The sequence below is a fragment of the Alosa sapidissima genome, chromosome 19 (assembly GCF_018492685.1).
Source record: "Alosa sapidissima isolate fAloSap1 chromosome 19, fAloSap1.pri, whole genome shotgun sequence".
In the NCBI taxonomy this organism is placed as follows: Eukaryota; Metazoa; Chordata; class Actinopteri; order Clupeiformes; family Clupeidae; genus Alosa; species Alosa sapidissima.
In genome coordinates this window covers 21331920-21345463 of record NC_055975.1, presented here as the reverse complement: position 1 = coordinate 21345463, position 13544 = coordinate 21331920, and the positions used below count along the sequence as shown (strand labels likewise).

At 37.6% G+C, this 13544-nt stretch overlaps 2 protein-coding genes across 3 annotated transcripts; one reads left to right on the top strand and one right to left on the bottom strand.

Annotated features, from left to right (window-relative positions):
• Nucleotides 1-1522: 1522 nt before the first annotated feature.
• On the bottom strand, nt 1523-8486 carry pole2 (polymerase (DNA directed), epsilon 2). Of its 2 annotated transcripts, XM_042072203.1 has the most exons (20): nt 8426-8486; nt 8002-8110; nt 7424-7524; nt 7227-7302; nt 7057-7134; nt 6849-6942; nt 6487-6561; nt 6267-6350; nt 6126-6182; nt 5773-5821; nt 5517-5589; nt 5209-5381; nt 4939-5028; nt 4784-4838; nt 4477-4536; nt 4193-4270; nt 2334-2442; nt 2020-2196; nt 1778-1845; nt 1523-1676 (listed from the first exon to the last, which is right to left on the bottom strand). In XM_042072203.1, exons 2-20 carry the CDS (start codon nt 8067-8069, stop codon nt 1658-1660), a joined length of 1584 nt encoding a protein of 527 aa, XP_041928137.1. In that variant the 5' UTR covers nt 8070-8110; nt 8426-8486; the 3' UTR covers nt 1523-1657. The 2 variants fall into 2 exon arrangements, with proteins under 2 accessions (XP_041928137.1, XP_041928136.1); XM_042072202.1 differs by lacking the exon at nt 8426-8486 and having other exon boundaries at nt 8002-8164.
• Nucleotides 8487-8837: 351 nt separating this feature from the next.
• On the top strand, nt 8838-13520 carry LOC121693126 (kelch domain-containing protein 1). Its single transcript, XM_042072328.1, has 13 exons — nt 8838-9056; nt 9198-9268; nt 9498-9615; nt 9722-9834; nt 10184-10268; nt 10352-10435; nt 10800-10880; nt 11017-11075; nt 11933-12042; nt 12157-12229; nt 12357-12441; nt 12713-12765; nt 13083-13520. Exons 1-13 carry the CDS (start codon nt 8952-8954, stop codon nt 13219-13221), a joined length of 1176 nt encoding a protein of 391 aa, XP_041928262.1. The 5' UTR covers nt 8838-8951; the 3' UTR covers nt 13222-13520.
• Nucleotides 13521-13544: the final 24 nt, after the last annotated feature.

Sequence of the window (13544 nt, the reverse complement as noted above, 5' to 3'; positions counted from 1 at the left end):
TTGGCCATACATGTGATGTCACTGACAGTGAGAACCGAACCTGAACACGAGATGAAAAGTCTTGGGTGGCTTGAAAGGTAATTTGCATGATCAGGACCACCAAATTAAAGATTTAGCATCGCCAAAACATGTCCTAATTCATAAATAATTGAAATGCTTTGATAGGTTTTATGAAGATACTTTTAATTTGAAACTCTTAATGACATTTCTTGTGTCTGGTTGTGCCAACAAGAATAACTCACAAAATGAGACTATAAATCTAAGATGTTATAATTTTTCCAAGAATAATCTGATTATTTGGCTTCAGAAATGTAATGAGGGGTATAGCCTATCCTTCATCTTTAGCATAGTCAAATAATTTCTACAATCAGTCTAAATTCAACTGTTAATGGTTATGGTCGCACTCACACAATCTGTTTTTCAAAATGAGAAAATCACTGACCCTGAACCCTCACCATGACTTGATGACTTGGGTGTATGACTTAATAAGTGACTTGATGTGGCTTGATAGGTGCGCTTGTGCTCAGTGCCAGTGGCAAGAGCCTAGAAATCTAGACGCGCCCTAGCTCGTCAGGCTAACGGGTATCATTACTGTAGGTCACTTCAATTTCCCCTACACATTTAAGTACTTTTGTCAGTTCGACTAGACGAGCATAGATTACATGGAAACGTATACAAGCTTGGTCTTGTATAAAACGTTGTGTGGTGATGATGATTGATTTTCAGTGATAATAAATAATGGCAATTCTGTGATAATGAATGATTGACTGAGGAGGACTTTCTTTCCTCAAGCCATCCGCACCCTGAATACATAGAGCACTCTAAATACATTACATGGACTTGCCACACTTCATTTTTTTACCCCCTTCTCTCAATCTATTTATTAAATTATTTTAAATCTTTCTTCTTTATACTTATAGTTAGGGATACCTCCACAGGAAAGTTGAGCAGCTAAATGCCATTTCACTACATGTTTTACAAAGTATCTCTATGTATGTGACCAATAAAATCAACTAATCTGATTGACTTTTGATTAGAAAAAAATGTTTTTTGTGTAAGGGTTACTCCAGAGTGCATATACACATTTAGAACTGGTCATATCTGATGCCTATGTAAAAGAATACCGTAGTTATGTATAGACTAAACTTGAACATGAAAATAGCATATTCAGAAGCCCCAGATTTAAACCTATGAATTTACCTTGACCCACTACGTATATAACAGTACACTATTAGTATTTTATTTGGATGTCCCTAACAATTACATAAAACTTTGAATGTTTACTGTTGCAATTTGTTCGTGGTCAAATCAGATTGACTCATCTAGTATTGACATGTGGGCACAACAAGTTTGTCATATTTCATTCAAGTGACTGGCTTTTAGACTGTCACATTCTTTATTCATGCTTTTAACTTCACTGCCCGAAAGTAGGAACACTTGCATTTTTACTTTCAATTTTTAGTAACCTAAACATGAGAGAATCTTTTAAAAAATAAATATGAAAAGATTGTTTTTTATAGTGTCATTATACACTTTTATTGACAGTAACAACAAAACAGACATGAAAACAAATGGAATATTTTTAAAAAGACATTTCTAGAAAAAAATATTTTACAAGAGTGTAGTCGCACAACAAGATATTGAATTGCCAGGTCTGCTACAGTCCTTGAAGTTTGCTGTGAAGACAACAAATGCAAGCATTTACAAATGATTGTCAACAGAAATCAGCATTAAACAGATCTGAGTGGCAGAACTAACGCAAACATTTATTTTATACCTGTCCTCAGCTGTTCGATTAGAGGGGTAGTACACCTTAAATGTGAAGCCACTTCTGGGAAACGATCCCTAAAATAGCAAAACATGCAAATTAATGAATAAATCACTGACACTTTTTGTAGATGTTATGGATTAAATATATGAAATAGACAACAATGCCAGATTTTTCTACTGAAACCTTGTAAAAATTAATAATAAGAGCGTAATATTGAGATCTCCATTTTCTTCACAGAAATGACATACCGGATTAATACAGAGACAGTCTGTGTTGGTGATGTTGAAGGGGTCATATTTGTCAGCAAAGACAACGACATCTGGAACAGGGTAAACCCGCAGCGCATAGTCATACGACCAGTATACTGGGCTGACATACAACGGCAAAGGACTCAGATGACCTTGGCACAAGATGGTCTTCACAAACTGCAATTTATCAATCACAAAAAAAGAAACATTAAATGGTTAATAAATGAACATCCCTAATATGAACAGGGCTAAGGAAAGCATTCAATGTTGTGTGCACATGAAATCACTCTAAAGGTTCAGACAGGATTACTCACATGGTTTGGGATATCCAGATTGCCACTTGGCAGGCGCACGCAATTCCTGCACATTTTGTTTACCAAGTCTTCTCTGATCACTACGATCTCCTGGCTACAGTACTGGATTCTGGAGAAGGAAAAAAGATTTGGTAAGTCTAACAAACCAGGTATATGGTATTATTATTATTAATATAACCTTTATATAACCAGGTAAGTCTTGTTGAGATTTTCAAGAGAGACCTGGCCAAGATAGTTATATTAAACGATCACAAAACAAACACAAAAGAGGCAAACTCAAGTGCATTCCAGTGGAAATAAAAGTGCCATTAATTAAAACATTTGCAAGTATGGATGGACTCATGTTCCATGGCTTTAACATAACCTTTAAAGTCTTTTAAGGAAATTAGACACTGTAGTTTCAGAGTTTTCTGTAGGTCATTCCAAGTAGAAGGTGCAGCTAACATGAAAGCCTTTTTGAACAATGTTTCCGGGCTTGAGGTACATTCAATAAAATAGTGTTCTGAGACCTTAAGCCATAAGTACTCTGTTTAAAAGAAAGAAATGTGGATATGTAACATGAGAGCCTGCCTATAATGGCCGTATATATGAAGATATAAAGGCGAGTAAGCCGGCGATTTGACAGAGAGGGCAAATTCACTTTTGAGTAAATTGTACAGTGATGAGTGAGGGGTTTGCAATTTAAAATGAACCTTAAAGCTCCATGATACACAGCATCCAACATCTGAAAACACTGTGATGTGGCATTCATGTACAACAGATTACCATAATCAATAATAGGGAGAAATGTGGCATCGACTAGCTGCCTTCTGGCAGAAAAAGTAAAACAAGACTTGATATTATATGAATTATATGTTCGATGCAAAGAAATCTGCAGTGAACCTCCAAACAGAGCATGTTTAGAGTTGTTGTTGTGTCCTATAATCTAGAACACTAGAAAAGACTGTGTCGTGCACATGTAACATCTGCCCAGGCCTAAACCTGCAAATTGCAGCACCTCAGACTGAGAGGTTGGTGTAATAGATAGATAGATAGATAGATAGATAGATATAAATACTTTATTGATCCCTAGGGGAAATTCAAGGTCACAGTAGCATACAGACAACATACACTCACACATTTACTAACAGCAGAAAAAGTAATTAAAAGTATATAATATTAAAAAAAACACAACTAAGCAGGACTGTAGAAGATAAAGAATATACTTATATACTAAAATACAAATTATACTAAATAAAACTTAATCTAAATCAATTCTAAAAAACAGTATCCACATTAATCAATCAGGTGCGCTTGCAATGACTGAAGCAGGGACTGAGCCTGTGGTCCTCTGTGCATAAGGTAAGGTAAGGTGCTCTTTGTGAATGAGTGTCATGGTGATGGTGCAAATGAGTAAGTCAAACGAGTAAGTCAAACAGTGCAACAGTGCAAGAAGTCTATATATCTATGTATAAATAACTATATTAAGAAAGGTAACTATATTAAGAAAGGCATCAATAGCAAGGAGGCTAAAACCAATGGGTGGTAGCGTCTGTCACCAACCTGTCTCTTAAGGCGCTGGGAGGGAGATTTACATACTGCACAGCTACCGGACTGATCCAGCTGGCAACACACTGCACAACTACCGGGTCATACCAGCTGGCTATCGTTACACACACCACAGCATAGACTAGTAGACTCCATAATGCCATACTGATGTACTACTTGTGTGTACGACTTACTACTTTTCAGTCAAGATCAGTATGCGAGCAGTGTACAGTATGCCATTTCGGCATCAGCCTGAGAAACTGTAATATCAAAACTGAGACATCTGACATATCATTAATGTCTAAAATGACCATGGAAAGATGATGTTCTACCTGCATGGATTGGTGGTGAACACTGAGAACGGCACTCGCTGTCTGAACTCCTCTGTGATGTGTTCCGCCAGTGGAGGCCTGTGAGTATTTATTGTTCACACACATTCACCAAATGTTACAAAACAATCCAACCATTCACACCACTCGGACTGTTTATCAAAATACTCTAATATGAACAGTCAATGGAACTAAAATCTCATTCCAGATATTCTCAAACATGTTATATGACACTCAAGGCCCTATCCGAGACATGTAACTGGAGAAAATGGATGTAGCACTCTCACCTAGGCAGGATTGCACTGGGACCAGGGTCTTCAGGCCCAGGGACAAACACAAAGCGACTACTGCAGTTTCATAGGATAAAAAGTCTGTTAGAAGGTTCTTGATTCCAATATGCTTAGAAAACAAGATGGCTTGGAGACTTGTGTATCTTAACATACAGCCAAACAAGAGCAAGATACATATTTAGTTTGTGAACATCTACATGAATTTCCCCCAGGGGATCAATAAAGTATCTATCTATCTATCTATCTATCTATCTACATGACTTCTCAACAGGACAACAAAAACATTCAAGGGCTGTACACATACCTGTTATGGATGTTTGGATATTCACAGATCACATCAGCAAGAGCTTTCAATGATTCTATAAGGACAAAAGAAATCGAAAACTAAAACATCTTAAAAAAACAAAACAGAGGTGCCAGTGCGATGCATTTCATATCAAGATAATTTTGAAAACACACCTTTCAGTGATTTGATTTGGTTTCTTCCATATGGTGCAGAGGAGAAGTTGCCACAGAAGATGAAGCAGGTGGGAGGCATAGCTGAATATCCTACAAAGGCCAAACAGACACTGTTAATTACGTTGAAAACAATCAGCCAGAAATTAATAGCAATTTTAAACAAAAGATTTTTTTGATGTTTTGCCTTTACTCAGATAGGACACTGAAGAGTGACATGCATGTTGTTTACCATGCGTGTGGTTTATCAAAGTAGGAAAAAAATCACAATACCTGAAAACATAGTGTGAATCTTCTCCAGGACCTCTACATTGTCCAACCACAGGTCAGACACAATGACAAACATGGCATCTTCATTCTCTTCCTCCAGTTGTTTCAGCTTGGCAGAGGTTTTGACTGAGGTGGTGGAGGGGCCTCCAAAAAAGTTCATGTTTCCATAATAAGCTCTGTAGAACGAGTTGAGAATAAACAGTAATAATCAGTATAAACATTTAACATGCATTTATCAAACATTCATCAGTACTAGCCAAAAACGGTAAAGGCACCAAGAAATGGCAAGTGAAATGTGTTTGTCTGATTACCTTGTTGTGGAGGAGGGTTCAGTCGGTGGAAATCCAAAAGCATTTACATGGAAAACTGAATCCTCATACCATCCTATATAATAAGTACATTTAAGGGCAATTAAGAACAGTAACTACTCATTGAACTGTGACTGCTTTAAGAAAAAATATGTTTTGGGAGCAAGAATTGCGATGCGATATAGTGACAATTCATTTCTAACACATACTGGGTGGAAATTCATCTTAAGAAAGTTGAATAGCATAATATACACTTTACCTTCAGCAAGAACGAAGCAGGACTCTGTGTAAAGACCACTGTGGAACTGGTAAGGAGAGGGTTAAGGTACTCAACGACAATGGCAGGAAACTGGGGGGTATTCCAAGTATGTGGTTTAGAGACAAACCTGGATAAGTTAACTCAGAGTAAGTGGTAAACCTCCTACAACAAGAGCCCTATGGCATTGCTTTGTCAGGAGAATGAAGCCATACAGCTCTTCTATTAGGAGGTTTACCTCTTACTGAGTTAACTTACCCAGATTTGTCACTAAACCACATACTTGGAATACCCCCCTGGCTATGCAAAACGTAAACACATGTCCTACAAAACTACTGCTGAATGCCAAAGGATATTGCCTTCGATATGTCCAGCTGTACTGTGCCACTTGGATCTTCAAGATAATATTTGCCCTGATGATGAAAAATAAAGATAAACATGAGGAGGTCATGGAATCAGTGTCAAAAACAACAACAAAAAGACTAACTTTGCTTTACCTCTTTCAGTTGTGTTACCATGCCCAAGACAATGACTTCTCCCAGCTTAGACGTGCTTCCCAAGAGTGCTTCCACCGTTTTCAGCTATAGATCAAGTAAAACTTAATTACTTAAAGAACTTTAGAGTTTAATGTGTTATTTCATAACATCTTTGTTATGTTTGTTGAGGTGCCATTGTTTCTGCTAAATTATGCCAAATGTTCCATGATGGTCACATTACCTGGAACTTATTTCTGCCCTCCTCAGGAGCTGAGCCAATCACAGGAGGAGTGAAAAGTTCATGCCTGTGAGTGCGCTATGGAAATAACACAACTATTTCAGAAAAAAAGTAACATTATGCTGAACAACAACAACAAAAACAACAACAAAAACAGAATGTTTCCTACATGAGAAAGGCCCCACTAATGCTTTGCTTTGCCAAATGACTTAGTGTAAAAACAAAAATTTACAGAATGAATATATCAGACTGCACTGTATACTGCATACCATGATATTAAAACCCCAATGCTTTCTGATTCAATGCATGGTATAATTTCTGACTTATAGACTTTTAAAAAGGGAAGGTTGGTTGAGGCGCCAGACCTGCTGTAGGATGGTATAGCGTTCCCTGAAAAGCTCAGCTTTGTCCCTGGCCACGCCACAGAGGCTGGGTGATGGATGTGTGGTCATGCTGAGACTGTTAACAGAACCAGAATCATACAGTAGCATTAGAGATTAGCATCCAACTGAATGCATGGTCACATGCACATCATAAGGAAAATGGTCATGCGTATGATCTGTGTGAACTTACGGTACAAATTTCTTCCTCTCTGAACTGTAAATATATCTTGGAACATCGAAGGCTCCAATGATGTTGAAAACATTATCTCTACAAACACAACAGCAAAATGAATCACTTTCAAAACAAAAATAAACACTGCCGATGTAGTGACAGGCTGTGTTGTCTGTATGTAAACTTACATAGTTTCATCACATGACTGACTGCAGTCTTGCACAGCTGTCTCCACGACAGACAGTTCAATCATGCTAGAAGATACTGGCAAAGGAGAAAATTGTCCATTCATTAAAAATGAGCCATTAGACACAACAATAGACTGTAATGTTACCAGTAGTGCTAACAGCAGTTTTTCATAATCTAAACCAGTATGTGTCCTTACATGGCTGTTTTTCCACAGCATCCAGTATGCGTTCAATGACATCATTCAGATCAGTCTCACTCACAGATTCCAATACTTCCAATAAATACTTGCTGGCTTCCCTGTGAACGCACATCATAGTTGTCAATACCTGATCCCAGCAGGGCTGTACACACTCAATCCTAATTCACAGGATTAACACAGGTTTAATAAGCCTATTAAACAGCATTTCAACACGTATGTGTGGCATTTTCCTTGTCTACACAGAATGACCATGAACTTGGGGTGCTCATGGTTGTTTTAAGGAAAGAGTGATCATGTTGACAACACATTTCCAATAAAAACAACTCAGGAAAAGTCTTCTGCCTGCATTTTGTATCCTTGAGCGTAACGTTGTCAATCCAAAACATTGTTCTTAATACACTGACTGTCCATCTGGCTATATTAGCGGTGCTAACCATTTTTGACAGTGACCTGGTGAGCACAGAGCTAACAACAACTACAGCGTGCGGCATATCTTGGAACAGTATTTGTCTTCAGAGAGAACATGATTGTGGTATCATTAAAACAGCATTTATTTGATACATTTTTTTACATACGGTCGCAGCATTAATCCCCGCATCTTGAACCCCGAAGAAACTTTGGTCTTCACTTTCCGTACATCCATTTTCAGCTTTAACTGTTGGCGCTAAATTTCAACTTCCGCTTCTGTGTTCAGGTTTCCGACAAGAATACAAAGATATTTTGTCAGGGTGGCGACCATGCACTCGACCACTAGGCAAATAATTTAGCATAAATGACATGCGAGGCATGATCTTTTAGTTTGAGCTGCTGAACTATTTTAAGTCCCTTGTAAAAGTATCTGCTATTAAGGAAGGTGTTGCGACAGCAAAAATTACACTATGCTGAATAGGCCTATGCTTAAAATGGCAAGATTGGCTACTTCTTCAGTAGCATTTTTAACTGAGAACATTCTATCTAAAGTAGGCCTATAGCAGGACACGATAACAAACCCGTCTCTACCTTTTTGTCATGTTACTTTAACAGGTGAAATAATGGATAAACCAGAGTGATAGGAAACGAAGTAAAAATAACAACCAAACAGCCATTGTACATAACAAGACTAGTGTATCTCAGTGGATGTGAAATATCTTTGTTGACAGTGTTTTCTGTTTTGACCAAAATGAGGGTTGGATCTTTTTCAAAATAACAGTTTTCATATAACCGGAAGCATTCCTTTTAAGTCTTTAAAGCCACTAGTTATTTTTCTTAAGCACATTAAAATATAAATGATATAAATCCATCTTGTAAAGAGGTGCTACAGGGGAGATATTAGCGTAGAGCGAATACAAAGTTTCGCACCTTCAGACTTTCCCCCCCACTTCCCTGCCTTGGTAGACTTGGCTCCGCCTATCTACAATCTTTGGTAAATCACCCTCCTCTCCTCCTCTTATTTGTTTCGACCTGTCAAATCGTTCGCTGCATTTGATGACTGAAAACAAATTCTTATTCATGGGATATAACAGAATTATAATTTGAAATTTAGCTTATGGAGCCGCAAAGTGAATATCGTGAGGAACTCGTGGCCCGTGAAAGAAGTGGACACACAGCTGTTGTAGAGGGCAATTTCCTCTACGTTTGGGGGGGATACGTGGTGAGTGTACTGGGTAGTGGTTTGTTATGATTGTGGTTAAGTCTAGCTGTATCAACACCCTTTGTGAATTGAAGGCTGAATTAAATACAAATCTAAGTGAAGGTCTCTGCTCTGTGATCTTTTATTTTCTTTATTCTTTAGTCAATTGCTGAACATGAAATCTTCCTCCCAAACGATGAGATCTGGTTATATGACTTGGACAGTGGTGTTTGGTAAGAGGTTGTCTCAGAAAAGTATTTTATACGAACTCATAGCATATATACAAATATTTACCTAAAATACAGTATTTGCTTACATTGAAAAATATTTAATGAGTTTGCTTATTTGACATGTTCAATAATAAAATTGCATTAATTATAATTCTAGTCTAAAAGAATGATTCGCAACGTAGCATATGCCTTCACGTCCCAGTGTTTTTAACACACATACTTTTATGTATAGGGAAATTGCCACCATGGCTGGAGAGATCCCACCATCCATGTCAGGCATGTGTGGATGCTCACTCAGTGGCGAAATGTTCATATTTGGAGGTTGTGGTGATCATGGCCAGACAAATGAGGTTAGTTGACAAATATTTACTCTTCTACCATTTAATGATTCATATCATCTTCAAGTTCCAAGAGATCATACTGAAAATGGTCCTTGTTATCATGTGTGTTTTATAGCTTTACTCTGTAAACCTCTTGGATAAAAAATACACATGGAGGAAGAGGAAACATGAAACGGGGTCAGTGCCATCGCCCCGAGATAAACTGTCCTGTTGGGTTCATCAAGACAGGTAAGACAATTACAACCTTTTTGTTTTTTCCATTAACTCGGAATGTGTTGCAAAAGCCTATTCTTTCTACAGCAGTTCTTTCCCATTGACCTGCAATTGAACAGTCCAGGTGTTGTGTTAGTTCAAAGAATAGCAATCATTCCAACGCATTCAAAAATTCCAAGAGACCAAGGGTTGAATAACTGTGACTTACAACTTTGCTTTTCTTATGAGCACTTTGCTTGCTTAAATAACGAGGGACTTTAAAATGTCCTTTAGTGCCATGTTCTAGAACTAGTTTTCATTTTGTCAGTATTTGCTGTTGTTTACTGCTATTATGCTAGTTCCTTTACATTGACATGTTTTTCAGGACAATCTACTTTGGTGGTTATGGTCACAAACTCCTTAGTGAGCTCACCAACTCCAGAAACTTTATTGTAGATGAGGCATCATGGGTGAGCTCAAATAATTTAATCTATGACATTTAACACTTAAAGAAAAGTGTCAATGCTATCAGTGACATTTACATCTATTTCAGATGGAGGATGTATTTTGGGGATGGAATAATGAAGTTCACGTGTTTGATCCACGAACAAACAGCTGGAGTCAACCACGCACCTTTGTAAGATTTTATTTTTCATATTGTACATTATTTGATGTACAAAGAAAAAAACACACATTTTAAAAATTACATGAATAAATACAAAAGAAATTAGAAAATAATCTAGCATGTTTCTTGAGGTGTTGGAAAGGAGGTTTTCCTAATGTACATAATGTGCAACTATATCTTACCTGCTGACAACCAATACTGTACCATATATCTATCTATCTATCTATCTATCTAATATTGAGCATATAAATACTTAGTTGTAGATATGTTAAATACATCTATATCATGTGATGTATAACTTACCTTTTTATTGACCAACCCTTATTTTTGTACTTTGCTGCAAGTTAGTGTGATCATATTTTTTTCTCATACAAAGGGTCATCTTCCTGCTCCAAGAGCAGCCCATGCGAGTGCTGTTCTGGGAAACAGGGGATACATCTGTGGAGGCAGAGTCATGGTCAGTGGTCACTTCTGTAAACAATATACAGGTGTCCTTTCAGTAAATACATACAACCATGTAATAACGTGATTAGTACTGTACATTTTGAAGGAGGTTGATCCCCCCCCCCCCACCACCCTTTTATCTTTTGCAGGAGACTCGAACAAGTGATGTCTTCTGCCTAGATCTGAAATCCTGGACATGGTCTGAAATGTAAGGTTGACATCATTTCATTTCATGGCTCAGTTGATAACCCCTGTCAGTAAATATGCAATTTGAAGATTTGGATATTATTGATTGTACATTATGTAATTTATATGCACTCTTGTCTCTTCATATCTTGGTAATGATAAGCTCCCTTTGTATGTTGTAATTGTTTGCATCATAATTGATTACAGTTTTTTGGATCTAGTCTAATTGCACACCAGAATAACCCTGTTTGACACTGGGTTCTTTAAATTCAGACCCTGGTAATCTAAAAAGATTAAGGGTCTGGCCACGAATAATGAAAATGGCCCAACGCGAGGGGCGGCACCAAGCATGCATTTGAAAATCTCACAGCACACAATTGGATAACACTATGACCAATGTTTACTGACTGATTCCGGACTTCAACACAATTGGATAACACTACGACCAATGTTATTAACTGATTTGTTGCAGCGCTGTCGTCATCTGTTTAGCTCACCTCATGGCCTGCCTATATCAGATACACTGATGTGATTGGCTCCTCGCAATGCAAGGGGAAAAAGTAATGTGCATCATTATTCATTGGCAAATTGTGCTTTCGCGAGAACTCTGGATTTCCAGGGTATTGACAAAGGCCAACAGGCCAAAACATTGGTGTCAATAAACTAGAAGAAAGAGATAGAGTGTGCGGTGACCAAGTTTTTTATAACCTCTGTCAGTGACCCATAGTTGACTAAATTACGAGTATTGCAATACCCAAGTGTTCACATTAGGGGAAATGGTACACATTAGGGGAATGGATACTGGTATAAATAACAGCTACTGTGTGCTTGCAATACAAGAGTAATGAGTAACTAATACACCATTCAAATAATTTCCAGCACTCCTATCTCTGCTCTTCCTGTGGGGCGCTCATGGCATACCCTCACAGCCATATCAGACACATCACTGTTCCTTTTTGGGGGACTAAGTGATGACTGCAAACCCATGAGTAAGTAAAAGGCCATTGTCCATTAAACATCTTTAGTTTATGTTACCATACCATACCAAATGCAATATTCGTAAATATGATGTAAATCTATGTATTGAATTTACATGGGAATAGGTGATGGCTGGGTGTTTGACGTTGAGACGAAAAAATGGAAGGAACTGGATCACCCTTACAAGGACAAGCCAAGGTAGTTCCATACAAGTGTACAACCTTTATTATCTACACATGGCTTTGTTGTCATACAAGTATAAACTTGATATGGTCAATTCTGCCTCATGGTCTCTCCATTGAACTTTTTAATTTATTTATGTCAGGCTATGGCATACTGCATGCTTGGGCAGGGACTCTGACGTCGTTGTATTTGGAGGAAGTCGTGACTACATCCTTCTTGTTGACACTGTGGGTATCCAAGCCATCTTCGCAATAATTTCCTGTTCAGACTTGTGTAAACATACTTTATAGGGAACAATTAACGTTTTAATGGCACTTTATTGAAATGGCATGTTAGACACATTGAAAGCAGCTAGAAATGTGTCATATCACAAATCAAAAATAGAAATGAATACTACAGTTGCAATATTACAATGATGACACATTGCACAGTAGGCTATTATGAAGACTGATATTTTTGTGTCAGTCATCAATGAATAATATGTATTTCTTTACTCAGGGCCATTGCAATGATGCATTAATTTTCCAAACCCAGCCGTATCCCCTTCTAAGGTAATGTATTTAATATAATTCATATGGCGGTACACTGAATGATGAAGTGCTACTTCTGATCACTGAATTTGTCTGCCTCTTTTTAACACTAACTAAAATTAGGGGGAAATCTTATTCAGTACACTCAGTAGGCCTACTAATAGTATCCAGTCCTTACAACTGCAGTGATGACTTAAGTTTAGTGCTGTGGAGTTCCACTTCAGTAATCACTAGGTTACTCTCAGCATACTGTATGTGATAGGGCCTATGTAGGCCTGTAGGCTATAAACAATTATTGTGTGATCTTTTGAAATTGTCACTCCCTATTCTGTTTTTAGGTTATGTGAAGACTTCATTGCTGGAAAGTCTACAGTGTTTCAGAAAGAACTTCCCTGTTTGCCAAGAAAACTGAGGGGGGCTGTAGAAAAACGGACTTCTTTTTTTAGACCAGCAAGTAAATTACCAGATCAGATATGAGCTTTACCTCAGGCACCTCCTTTTCAGCTAAATGTGTGTACAGACGAGACCATGTCCGTCACACTAATCAACTCGGAGACTAGTCTCCTCAAGTACTGCTCTGAAACCTATAACCTCAAAAGATGCACATATCATATGAGTTGTGTATGGTTTCAGCATTTTAAAATGTTTACTATTTATTTTATACATTGTACTTTTAGCTGAATAAGTGATCAAGGGTATTTCATGAAGGACCCTTTATTTCATATCATGTCCAAAATGATTATGCATTGGAATAAATAACTTTTATTTTTGTGGAATGTGTTTGTGGAATGTGTTGATGT

Excerpts from the sequence above, each read along its gene's own strand:
- pole2 (XM_042072203.1), bottom strand. The coding sequence starts at position 8,069 with ATGGATGTACGGAAAGTGAAGACCAAAGTTTCTTCGGGGTTCAAGATG. Across the intron at positions 6,943-7,056 it reads GAGAGGAAGAAATTTGTACC|TCTCAGCATGACCACACATC; the intron begins GTAAGTTCACAC and ends TTCTGTTAACAG. Across the intron at positions 6,351-6,486 it reads AGGGCAGAAATAAGTTCCAG|CTGAAAACGGTGGAAGCACT; the intron begins GTAATGTGACCA and ends CTTGATCTATAG.
- LOC121693126 (XM_042072328.1), top strand. The coding sequence starts at position 8,952 with ATGGAGCCGCAAAGTGAATATCGTGAGGAACTCGTGGCCCGTGAAAGA. Across the intron at positions 9,269-9,497 it reads GACTTGGACAGTGGTGTTTG|GGAAATTGCCACCATGGCTG; the intron begins GTAAGAGGTTGT and ends TTTTATGTATAG. Across the intron at positions 12,043-12,156 it reads TGATGACTGCAAACCCATGA|GTGATGGCTGGGTGTTTGAC; the intron begins GTAAGTAAAAGG and ends ACATGGGAATAG.